The sequence below is a fragment of the Coenobita brevimanus genome, chromosome 3 (assembly GCF_032717465.1).
Source record: "Coenobita brevimanus isolate Jiangsu-jjx chromosome 3, ASM3271746v2, whole genome shotgun sequence".
NCBI classification, from domain to species: Eukaryota; Metazoa; Arthropoda; class Malacostraca; order Decapoda; family Coenobitidae; genus Coenobita; species Coenobita brevimanus.
Window position 1 is genome coordinate 6,651,487 of NC_136956.1, and position 13,111 is coordinate 6,664,597.

At 44.8% G+C, this 13,111-nt stretch overlaps 1 protein-coding gene across 1 annotated transcript; it reads right to left on the reverse strand.

Annotated features, from left to right (window-relative positions):
* Positions 1-12,094: 12,094 nt before the first annotated feature.
* Positions 12,095-12,766, reverse strand: LOC145392921 (uncharacterized). The gene has a single exon (XM_080267206.1). It carries the CDS (start codon positions 12,764-12,766, stop codon positions 12,095-12,097), a length of 672 nt encoding a protein of 223 aa, XP_080123332.1.
* Between the last annotated feature and the right edge of the window lie 345 nt (positions 12,767-13,111).

Below are 13,111 nucleotides of genomic sequence, written 5' to 3' on the forward strand. Positions count from 1 at the left end.
CGGCACTCCTCTTCTCTGGGCCTCCTGACGGCGGCAGCTGATCCTCTTGGGTCTGGTTGGGCCTTTTGAGATGATGGCAGGGTCTGGTGGGACCTCTGTGGTGGATGGCAGCAGGGTCTTGTGGGGCCTCTGGGGTGGATGGTGGCAGGGTCTCGTGAGACCTCTGGGGTGGATGGTGGCAGGGTCTGGTGAGGCGTCAAGGGTGGATGGTGGCAGGGTCTTGTAAAGCCTCAAGGGTGGATGGTGGCAGGGTCTTGTAAGGCCTCAAGGGTGGATGGTGGCAGGATCTTGTAAGGCCTCAAGGGTGCATGGTGGCAGGGTCCTGTAGCACCTCAAGGGTGGATGGTGGCAGGGTCTTGTAGGGCCTCAAGGGTGAATGGTGGCAGGGTCTTGTAGGGCCTCTCAGGTGGATGGTGGCAGGGTCTTGCAGGGCCTCTCAGGTGGATGGTGGCAGGGTCTTGTAGGGCCTCTCAGGTTAATGGTGGTGGTTTTGTGGAGCCTCTCGGGGACAGCAGCTACATACTAAGGAGCCTCTTGAGTGGCAGCTGCATGAAGTGGGACCTCTCTGGGTGGCAGTAGTGTCTTGTGGGGCTTCAGGGTGGCGGCCAAGTCTTGTGGAGTATCCTGAGATGGCAGGGTAGACGTTTCTGCTTCTTGGGGTGGCAACTGCAATTTCAGGTTGGTGGCTGTCTCTTTGGTCTTCAGGGTGGTGGCTGTGTCTTGTGGGGTCTCAAGATGGTAGGCAAGTATTGTGGGGCCTCTTGTGGTTGGAGCTGCATCTTGAGGGTTTTGGCTGCATCTTGAGGGTCCTCTTGGGGGTTGGGGCTGTCTTGTGGGGGCCTCTGGTTTGGGACTGCATCTCATGGAACTTCTCAGGATGGCAGTTTGTCTTGTGGGGTGTCTCGGGGTTGGGACTGCATCTTGTGGAGCCTCTTGGGGTGGCAGTTGCATCTCATGGGGCCTCAGGGCAGAGTGGCTAAGGAGACTTTGGGGTGCCTTGAAGATGGCAGCTACATCTCCTGGGGTGTCACAGTGGTAGCCTCAAGACAGTTTCGTTTCTCACGCCAGCTTAGTGACAGTGCTTAACACTACACCTGCAAGACAAATGGAAGAATTATAATTGTGGTAATGACATGGCTGGACTGGACTTACTAAAACATGAGTATAAATTTTGCTGACCAGCAGCTCATACCAGATTAAGGGTATTTCTGGCATGCTGATTCCGAAAATTACAACCATTTTCAGCTAGAACATCAAATTTTCACATACAATGCTGAATGTTGTCATTGAAATGGTCTCACTGTAATATAATCCTGAGGTAGATGAATATAAAATGCCATACTATGCTGTGACCCCAATATTTCAGTTGCTATTATGTACACATAGTATTTACGCCTTTGACAGTCCCAGAAACGTGAACCGGACGAGCCTCTGACTAATATGATTGAGCAGCCAATGACAGAACGCCTGGTAGGGAGGGTTTTGTTGTCTACAGAACTCCCGGTAGGGAGGGTTTAGTTCTCTATGAAAGTCCTGGTAGGGAGGGGCTAGTTGTCTACAGACCGCCTGGTAGGGAGGGGCTAGTTCTCTACAGAACGCCTGGTGAGGAGGGTTTAGTTCTCTACAGAACTCCCGGTAGGGAGGGTTTAGTTCTCTATGAAAGTCCCGGTAGGGAGGGGCTAGTTGTCTACAGAACACCTGGTAGGGAGGGGCTAGTTGTCTACAGAACACATGGTAGGGAGGGGCTAGATGTCTACAGAATGCCTGGTAGGGAGGGGCTATTTGTCTACAGAAAACCTGGTAGGGAGGGGCTAGTTATCTACAGAAAACCTGGTAGGGAGGGGCTAGTTGTCTACAGAATGCCTGGTAGGGAGGGGCTAGTTGTCTACAGAATGCCTGGTAGGGATGGGTTGTCTATAGATCACCTGGTAGGGAGGAGCTAGTTGTTGGTTGGATGACTGTGGTGTCGGTGCCATGCTAATCGGTCGAGCCAGCTATTGCTTCATTTATACTGATTATGTTGCATAGGTCATTGGCTTCTCGTAGAAAATGTAAAACCAATCCTGATGTTTTTTCTTATATCTGTGGATCAGTCACAGTTCGTTTGCAGAGGGTATCGCGACCAGGAGAAACTATGGGCCCCCCATAAGGTGTGCGGGACATGTGCTGAGAACCTCAGGCAATGGACAAAATCTCAGAGGATGAGTCTCAGTTTTGGAGTTCTGATGGTATGGCAGGAACCCCCAAAACCACCTGACTGATTGCTATTTTTGCATGGTCAATGTGTCTGGTTTCAGCTCGAAGACAAAAACCTGCACTGAGTATCTCAATCTTCCCTCAGTGTTACGGTCTGTTCCTCACTCAGATGTAGTCCCTGTGCCTACTTTCACCACTTTGGACGTCGCAAGTTTGGATGAGAGTTCAACGCCTGAACTATCTGATACTAATGACGATGAAAATATTGCCTCAAGTAGCGATATCAAGAGTATGAGGCCATTCACACAGGCTGAACTGAACGAGTTGGTAAGGGATCTCAATCTGCCAAAGTCATCTGCAAATTTATTGGAGTCAAGGCTCAAGGATAAGAACATCTTAGAACCCAGAACAAACATCAAGTACCACAACCAAGAGGCACATTTAATGCATTACTTCACAAAGGAAAACGGTTTTGTTTATGGTAATGATAGTGAAGGGCTGACTGAGAAGATGGGATGTGAATATGCGCCAAATGAATGGGGGCTCTTTATTGATAGTGCGAAGGGAAGTTTGAAGTGTGTGATATTGTACAACAGCAACTTGCCTCCATTTTTAACGGTCATTCAGTCAACTTGAAAGAAACATATGACACAATGAAATAAGTTTTTGAAAAATAAAATACAGTGATCACAGCTGGATGGTGTGCAATGACTTGAAGGTGCTATCGATGGTTATAAGGCAGCAAAGACGATACACCAAGTTTCCATGTTTTCTATGTCTCTGTGACAGCTGTGCGAAGAAGGAACACTGGATACAGAAGGAATGGCCATCCAGAGAACAGTTCACAGTTGGAGAGATGAACATCAAAAGTGTACAGCTAGTTCAACCTCAGAAGGTTCTGCTGCTCCCCCCCTACATATAAAATTAGGTCTGATGAAACAATTTGTAAAAGCTCTCGACAAGGAAAGCGCATGCTTCCAATACCTTTGCTAGAAGTTCCCCACACTTTCTGACGAAAAATTCAAAGCAGGAATTTTCGACAGCCCACAAATAAGGCTGCTCATGAAGGATGGGGAATTTGTGAAATCCATGACACCAGGTGAAATAGATTGCTGGACTGAATTTGCCAACGTAATTTCGAATTTTCTTAGAAACGAGATAGCAGATATCTATGAATCCATCGTGGAAACTCTTCTAACATCGTTGAGAGACTTGGGGGCAAACATGGGCACGAAAGCGCATTTTTTGCACAATCACATGAACATTTTCCCAGAGAATCTCGGCTCAACAAGTGAAGAACTAGGTGAAATGTTTCACCAGGACATCAAGACGATGGAGCACAGGTATCAAGGAAGATGGAATGCCAGCATGATGACAAACTACTGCTGTTGCTTGCAGCACCACTGCTCCCACACTGAATACGCTAGGAATCTAAGGGAAGGAAATTCCAGCCCTAGATCAACTGCAGTGCTAATTATTTGTCTTGTGCATCACATTTATGCATTTTTGTGGTAGCCATTCCAGTGAATATCCATTGCAGTGCCGTTTAATGCTGGATGTATTCCCTTTATTGCATAAATATACTCAAGTGTTTTGTGAAAAATTTTGACGTTCTGCATAGTTTTTGAAAGTATACTCGAAATCAGCACTCTCGAATTGTACGAAATCAGCATGAATCATTAAATCAGCAGAAAAAAAATTAAAATGTAGACCAGTGTTATTTATCCTTGTTCTTCCCTACACTGCCATAATAACCTTTGTACTACAGTAATACTTAGGTAACCAGTACACATTGTACACAAGAATTATAAAATTACCGCTTTAACTGAGCCAACACGCACGTGTGGGCGTACACGAGGCTGCAAGCATGTGCGCCCGGACACGAGGCTGCAGGCACTTGCGCCCGTACACAAGGCTGCAGGCATGTGCACCCGTACACAAGGCTGCAGGCATGTGCACCCGAACACGAGGCTGCAGGCATGTGCACCCGGACACGAGGCTGCAAGCATGTGCGCCCGTACATGATTCTGCAGGCATGTGCACCAGTATATGAGGCTGCAGGCACGTGCAGTGCCCGTATGCAAGGCTGCATGCATGTGTGACCGTACATGAGGCTGTGTCGTATTTACCTAGTTGTGATATACAGGAAATGAGCTACACTCCTGGGGTCCCGTCTCTGTTTCTCCATGAGTCAAATTTTGCTTTGAACTCGTTTAAGTTTTTAGACTGGACGATCTCTTTGTTCAGGCTATTCCACAGGTCTATACATCTATATGGGAAACTATGTTTGTTGATATCCTTCAGGCAACTTGGCTTTTTCAATTTCATTCTGTGTGTCCTCTTGTTACTTTCCCATCCCATACAAACAGATCTTCTGTCAATTTTCTCTATTCCCATCATGACCCTGAACACTGCAATCATGTCGCCAATCTCTCTCCTTTCTCCTAAGGAAAGCAGATCCAACGTTTCCAGCCTCTCTCTGTACGACAGATCTGCCAGACTGGGGACCATCTTGGTTGCTGTTCTTTGTATTCTCTCGATCTTGTTTATATCTTTCTTGATATGTGGGGACCACATTACCGCCCCAAATTCCAACCTGAAACGGATCATGGCAACTATCATTTTTATTTTTTTTATTTTTCAATATCATCTCATTCATATAATGAAATGCTACTCTTATGTTAGTCAAGAGATTATACGTCTCTCTATCTTGTTGATGTGTTTTTCGGGTGACAAATTATCCTGGACCAGCACTCCCAAATCTTTCTCTTCTCTCGCTTTTGTGGTTGGTTCATTACCCATCAAATAATTCAGTGATGGCCCCTTAGTAATGTTACCCATTACTAATATTTTACATTTTTTTTTGCATTGAATTTAAGTTCCCACATCTGGCTCCAATCACGAATCTTATCCAGGTCCTCCTGCAGCATTTTACAGTCTTCCCCAACTTCTACTCTCCTCAAGATCTTTGCATCATCAAACAGCCTTGCATAACTGTTTATTCCATCCACCATATCGTTTACGTAAATCAGGAACATAGTTGGCCCCAACACTGAGCCCTGTGGGACTCCACTTGTTACTTCCCTCCATCCAAACATCCTGTCCTTAATTACTGTCCTCGTTTGTCTGTCTCTCAAGCAATCTCTCATCCACTCCAGGAGGTTCCCCTTCATTCCTCCTATGTGCTCCAATTTCCACATTAGTCGTTTATGGGGTACCTTGTCAAAGGCTTTCTCAGGTCTAGATACACACAATCCACCCAACCCTGCCTCTCCCGTAGCACGTCAATCGCTCTTGAGGAAAAGCTCAACAAGTTGGAAACACACGACCTTCCACTTCTGAATCCAAACTGACTTACAGCCAAAATGTCCATCTCCTCCAGATATTTTATCCATCTGTCTTTCAAGATTCTCTCGCACAATTTTGTGACCATGCTGGTCAGGGACACTGGTCTTTAATACAGAGATTCTTCCTTGTTTTCTCCCTGATATATTGGTACCACATTGGCCCTCATCCATTCCCGAGGCACTTTTCCTTCTTCCAGAGACCACACAATTAAACCGTGAATCTTATCCGCCAGTTGTTCTCTGCATTCCTCCAGTACCCAGTCAGAGATTCCGTCCGGTCCTGGGGCCTTCCTTTCATCTCGAGTTTCCAGTAATTTATACACTTCCTAGACTTCCACTTTTGCATACATGAAGCTGCAGACATGTGCATTGTGTACATGATGTACGCATCTTTGTACACAGCATGAAGCTGTACACAGGACACTGCAGGTATATGCATTGTGTACATGATGTACGCATCTTTGTACATAGCATGAAGCCTTACACATAGGACACTGCAGGTGTGTGCAATGTGTACATGATGTACGCATCTTTGTACACAGCATGGAGCTGTACACATAGGACACTGCAGGTGTGTGCAATGTGTAGCAATGTGTAGACGATGTACGCATCTTTGTACATAGCATGGAGATGAACACATAGGACACTGCAGGAGTGTAGAATGTGTACATGATGTACGCATCTTGGTACACAACATGAAGGTGTACACATAGGCCTCTGCAGGTGTGTGCAATGTGTACATGATGTATGCCTCTTTGTACACAGCATGAAGGTGTACACATGACATGAAATATTTTAAGAGTAAAATCATGTGTAAACCTGCAGTAGCCATCACCTGTGGTGTTATTTTGTACGGAGAACACTGATACTTTTTGGATGACATGTACACATGTAAGTGGGTAAGGTGTAGGCTTCCTTGTGTACACAAGTGGGTAGGCTGTATGCATCTATGTGTGTACACAAGTGGGTTGGATGTATGCATCTACAGTATGTGTACACAAGTGGGTAGGCTGTATGCACCTGTGTGTGTACACAAGTGGGTTGGATGTAAGCATCTGTGTGTACACAAGTGAGATGGATGTAAGCATCTATGTGTACACAAGTGGGTTGGATGTAAGCATCTGTGCGTGTACACAGGTGGGATGGATGTATGCACCTGTGTGTACACAAGTTACAGTAGATGGATGTAAGATTCTATGTGTACACAAGTAGGTTGGATATAAGCATCTATGTGTGTACACAAGTGGGTTGGATGTAAGCATCTATGTGTGTACACAAGTGGGTTGGATGTAAGCATCTGTACGTGTACACAAATGGGTAGGCTGTTTGCACATATGGCCTCATGGGTAAGTAGTTTTCATTGGTGGGATAGGTACAGGTGTGTAGGGTAGGGTGTACATGTGCACATATGTACACTAATTTGTATTCATTGGTAGGATAGGTACAGGTGTGTAGGGTAGGTGTACATGTGCACATATGTACACTAAATTGTATTCATAGGTAGGATAGGTACAGGTGTGTAGGGTAGGGTGTACATGTGCACATATGTACACTAAATTGTATTCATTGGCATGATAGGTACAGGTGTGTAGGGTAGGGTGTACATGTGCACATATGTACACTAAATTCATGTGTGTATCCATGCTGAATAGAATAATATGGCAGCAAAAACTACAGCACTGTGTTTTAGTAATAAAGATTGGAGGGTTGATCTGACTAGTAACCAAGGAGACTCATTCCTATCTCAAGATCCATAACCCATTCAGCTCAGTTGATGACCAAGTGTTGTCAGATTGGAGAGTGGATTTGACTAGTAACCAAGGAGACCGATGCCTACCTCAACTAAAACTCAGTTTCAGGCAACCACAGCTATGTATTTCAATTGTCAGACTAGGCCAGTTCCCTTAGATGAAAACAAACCATCTATGGAGAGAGAGAAGACATTCTAGTATGATCCACTGTGTGTGGGGTTGCACGCTTCTACACTGAATGTACACCGATTTGTTTTTTTTGTTTTTTGTTTTTACAAACTGTTATTCAACACTTCACCCTACCTCACATAACATCCCCCTCATCCCCTGTCCTATACCTCCTCCTCCACCTCCTCCTCCAACAATACGGCCATACTCTGCATAGATAACGTACAAACGGATATTAACGAGCCATATCGAAAAATGAATCACGAAGGAACACAAGCATATTAATCAGCCACATCCAAAAATAAATCACCAAGGAAGAGATGTTAGGGAGCCTCCATAACCGACGGGAATACCAGTCTTAATATTACTATACAGTGCACGGGAATGGGACGCGATAAGCCAGCCAGTGGTGGTGAGGCTGGGGGCAGGAAGTGAGGTTGTGTTGCCAATTTAGCCAGTTTTGCGCTAGGTTTAGCCAACAATAGCGGTACTTTTTGATCGCTTAACTACAGGATATCACGTAATGCTTAAGTGATTTCAATAACGTTTTCGCCTTATTCCAAAAATGTTATTCATTATTATTGCTAATACGTTAACAAAATTCTAGCTGTTTGTTAGCTTGTTTAGCGACTGTAGATATATTTCAGCCTGGGCCAGCGAGTGATCGCGTCACTTCATATGTTAGTGAGTACTGAGTTAGTGCACCAGTGGCTGCCTTTGTGAGAGCAGGTTTGATGTTCTTGGCTACGAACACCATCACGTGAGTTATTTATTGCTGCAGAGAAGGAACAACAGTATATGGTGGATCAGTTGGCGGTGGACAGTGAGAGAGAGAGACGAGTGAGGCACGGAGAGGGTGATAAGTACGTGGCATACCAAACTTGGCAGCCCCTCTTGCTTAGCGATGTATGCATTTTTACACCTGAACAGTTGACAGTTGAAAGTATGTTAGAAGTTATATGTGTAGTGTGAAAAAAAGGGTGTAACTTAAGGGAGATAAGAAAACATGAATAGGGAAGGGCTTGGCCATTATATTCTACCTTCCTACCGCCTCTTCCTTAGCCATTTATTTATTTTGTATATTACTCCTAAACATACTCATATTTGGGTTATATATATATATATATATATATATATATATATATATATATATATATATATATAGAGAGAGAGAGAGAGAGAGAGAGAGAGAGAGAGAGAGAAATATAGATAGATAGATAGATAGATATATTCGCAGTATCAAATTGGGGATGAAACGATGTCAAGGCTTCATTACGCCCACTTTGGGAACTGCTTCGCCACTTCACGGAGCTGACGTTCGCTTATTATTGACGTCACTCCAACCACTACCTCATTCTCTGGTGCTGACGTGGCGTTTCCAAACTGCAGATCGCTTGACGCCCCAATACCCTAAGGAGTCATTTGGGAGGTTTGCCCGGCCGTAGCCGTCACTTCCTCCGATAGAACACAGCCAGGCTTCTCCATGGCAACACCTCACCTCCTGATATCTGCTAGCTGTTCTCTGAAGCAGCAAGTTCCGTTGGGCTGGAGCTTCTGCCTTCACGTTACTCTAAAAGGACCTCGTGCACCAGGTATAACTCACTGCTCTCGCTCAGCTCTACTCCGATCACAGTACTGATAACTGGTATTAACTTTACTGTGCATTTGTAGAGAGAGTGTGACGGAGGAGATTACTGTTACGTGCCGGGGAGTGATATACTTAAGTTTCTTGTATATATTGTCTTTTATATTAAAGTTGGGATGATTTTCTCGTTTGTCTGTTTTTCCATTTACTGGCTTCTGAGCACCATATCTCGATACCTGAAGGCAGATACGAGAACGTGGCTCTCTCGCCTCTCTGCCTTTACATACGTGGCGCAGTGACTAGGATATGGTGACTTGGTAGTTTGTGAATGGGTGGTTGTTGTAAATCGCTGTCATAGCCAGTATATTACCCACTTGCTGTGTGTATTTGATGCGTGTTTAAGGTACTTTTTTTTTTTTTCAATTGTTTCGGTGTTGCCGTGTTTCAGTTTATTTTTCTAACTTTGTTTTCGTTTTGTGTGTCCTAACTATGCCATTTAATACCTGTAATTGAGTATTGTGTTAATTTTCTTCTTTCTCTTGTTGGAGATCTTGTGGATGGTTTTGTTGTGATTGAGTTTTTTTTTTTTTTTTTTGTCGTCTTCACTGTTGGACATAAAGGTCTTTATATGTCAGTGTGTTGCGTTGTCTTTTATCTTTGCTTTCTATTGGGTATTAACAACTAAAATGTCTTTCCAGTATAGAGACTTTAAAAGCCCAAGCACTGAACCTAGGCCTCTCGGGAGATGATGTTAGAAAGTTTTTCCTACAGCAACAAGCCATTGAACGGGAGGAACGGGCAGAAGGGCGAAGAATGAAGGCAGAAGAGCAAAGAATGAAGGCAGAAGAAGAGGAGCGTAAGCTGCAACTGGTCAAGGTGGAGGCAGATAAGGAGATAGAGTTGGCTCGTATAGCTGCTCGAGGATTAACTCCTCGGACCCCACTCGAGGAAAATGTAAGAAAGCCTCGCCTCCCCCAGTACAAAGAAGGGGAAGACATAGCTTACTACCTTGTTTGTTTTGAAAGGGTGGCAGATTTCCTGGGAGTAGAAGATACCTATGCAGTGGGGCTCGGAAGTTTACTAACGGGTAAGGCTGCAGATATATTCACCTCTTTAACACCAGATATAACCAAATCTTACTCCCTTCTAAGGAAGGCTCTCGACAGGATTCCATAAAATTCCTGATGGATATCGAGCAGAGTTCTGCAGTGCGAAGATCCAGAGTGGTGAAAGTTTCCTGCAATTCTCCACCCACCTGATGGGAGTTTTCCAGGCCTGGCTAGAGACGTCCGGGATTGCCAACACATACTACTCACTGAAAGACTTCATGCTTCTTGATCAGTTCTTGGCTTCTCTCCACCCCGAGCTACGCCTCTTCGTGAAGGAACGTCTGCCAAAAACTCAAGCTGATGCTGTTAAACTAGCTGATACTTGGGTGTCCGCCCACAGCGCTTACTTCAAACCCCACTCCCCCTTCTCGGGTAAGAGATCCTCTAAGCCTACTTCTCCTAAGTCTACTCCTTTTTCCCCAAAAGAACAAACCTTCTGATCTACCCACAGTTCTGCAGGCCTAGAGAACTTCTCCACCGTGCGGTGCCACAACTGTGGGGAAGAGGGTAACATCCAGTCCCGGTGTCCCAAGAACCCCCCAGGCCTTCAAGGACGGCACCGCCAACCAACCTCACAAGGTGGGTTTCTGTCTATGCGACCCTACCATGCCTAACTATAGGGTTTCTGGAACCATCAGTGGTGCTTGGACTTCCTCCATAATTAGGGACATTGGATCCTCCTGCATAGTTGTTGCCGAGGAAGCCTTACCAGACGCTGATGTTGTGAACTATCAGAAGGTCCACGTTGCAGATTATCTGGGGCGAGTCGACGAGTTCCCTGTATTGAGGTGCTTTCTAAATTGTCCCTATTTTGTTGGATGGATGGATGTAGTCAGAGCCCCCATTAAATTTGCTACTGCTTTGATTGGTAATGTTCCTGGTGTCAGAGCTCCTAACAACCCTGACCATCTAGTTGCTTCCCCAAAGTACGACCTGCCAGTCTCAGCAGAGTGCTTCGAAAGCCCACGGAGCACCTCTTCCATCGGCCACGTTACATCCGTAATTCACACCACACCAGCCATCTTCATGCCTACTAGCACATCTAGTTTTCCTCCTGACATCAATTCAGGTGCCGCTGATTCTTCCATTCCACAGGTGTCTATTGTGCAGACACGGGCCAGGAAGATGAAACGCATACATCCGCTCACCCTGGCAGCCCTTCAGGCTTTGTCCATAACGCCTGATGAGTTCAGCACGCTCCAGGTATCTTGCACAACTCTTGGTGACATTAGGGATAAGGCCACTGCAGGAACTATTGAACAAGTGAGAAACGGTTCCACCTTTCAGTTAGTCGTGGACAATGGCCTCCTTTACCGCCTGTGTCTTTCATCAAAAAGGCCTGATAAGGTAGGCAAGCTATAGTCTCACCAATCTAAAACCAAGGTTTGGGTGGAGTCCAGCCGGGGATTTCCCGGCGAACAGCGTTGCCTTGTTTGCTATACTCTGATTGGCTAGTGGCTGACCTGACACCGTTAGAGTTCGCTACTCACATCTCGCCACCTGGCCTGACATGACTTCACCCACTTCTTTGTGTGTGTGTGTTTGTGTATGTGTGTGTGTGTAAAGACAATTTTAAGTTATAAATTTAACCAAAATAATGAATTTAAAAATCGCATTCTCTCTCTCTCATATAATTTATGATTTTTTACCTGGTTATGGCCTTTAAATTACACTCTACATATTAAAACTTAGACTTTCTTTCCACACCACCCAAGAGGTAAAAGTCACAGCACGTTTTTTTTTTTTTTTTTTAAGAGGTTTCCCCGATAGGCCTATTCCTCTTCTCTTACAGCATGTAAGAAATTAGCATGAATCCTCCTCATCAGAAGAGGTGAGAGTGATAGTGAAAGAATCAATGAAATTATCAATTGCCACATCTCTTTTTGCATCATCTGTTTGAATTTGTTCTGCGTGTATAACAGCATTTCTCCAGTTTTCTTATGTAATTTTCCCAATTGCCTCGTGAATAAGTGGCTTCATATCGGCATTCCGGAATGTATTCCTTTTTGATACATAGCCTTTAAGCTGAGCCCATAGGAGTTCTATTGGGTTATACTGGCAGTGATAAGGAGGCAAGCGTACAACTCGATGGCCGTTCTCTGAGGCAGTCTTGTTGATGACGTAATTTGTATTAGCAGCAGTGATGTGGCGAGTCACAAGTTCGATAAGTTCCACTTTCAGGAGACCCTCTGGTACTGTTATCCCCTTCTCCAGCCATTCTATTATCGTTGCTTTATTGTTGGAACCTGTTGGTGGTTTATGCTTTTTCCTTGAGTGACAGGATGCATTATCCATCACAATAACTGAAGAGGGAGGAAAGTTAGGTAACAGTTGTACCTGAAACCACTTCTCGAATGTCTCAGCATTCATCTGATCATGGTAATCCCCGACATTTTTTGCTTGGAATATCAGGGCAGCTTCGGGAACAAATCCATTTTTGGTTCCGGCGTGCAGAATAATCCAGCACCCACCTTTCCCTGTCGGTACCCACACTCCCTCGGCTTTTCCTGAGGTGCTGTCTACCCAGCACTTAGAAACCGTGTGGTTCTGATTTATCCAAGTTTCATCTAAGTAGACGATAGTCTTGTCAGAGCTTGTAAGTGCCTTCATTTCTCTCAAAAACCTGCACCTGGCAGAGGTTACGTCGCTGCATTCCATTAGAAATCTCCGTCCATCATTGCTTGCGTACCGAAATCATATTTTCTTCATAACTTTTCTTAAAGTTTCACGGCCGCCAGGGTAAGAAAGGTTACTCTTCATTTCTGTGTGGATTTTTTCAAGGGTAGGGATTTCTTTTCTGTCATAGAAATTTAAAACAGTTCTGTGTAACACATCTTCATTGAAGTTATCAAAAAAGTCTGCAATTGGTTTTACACGTTGCCTTTTCTTGGGAGACGTAAACTCTGGAGAGTTGTTTTCTTCATTATCTCTTGCTTTTCTGCGTATTGTTTCAAT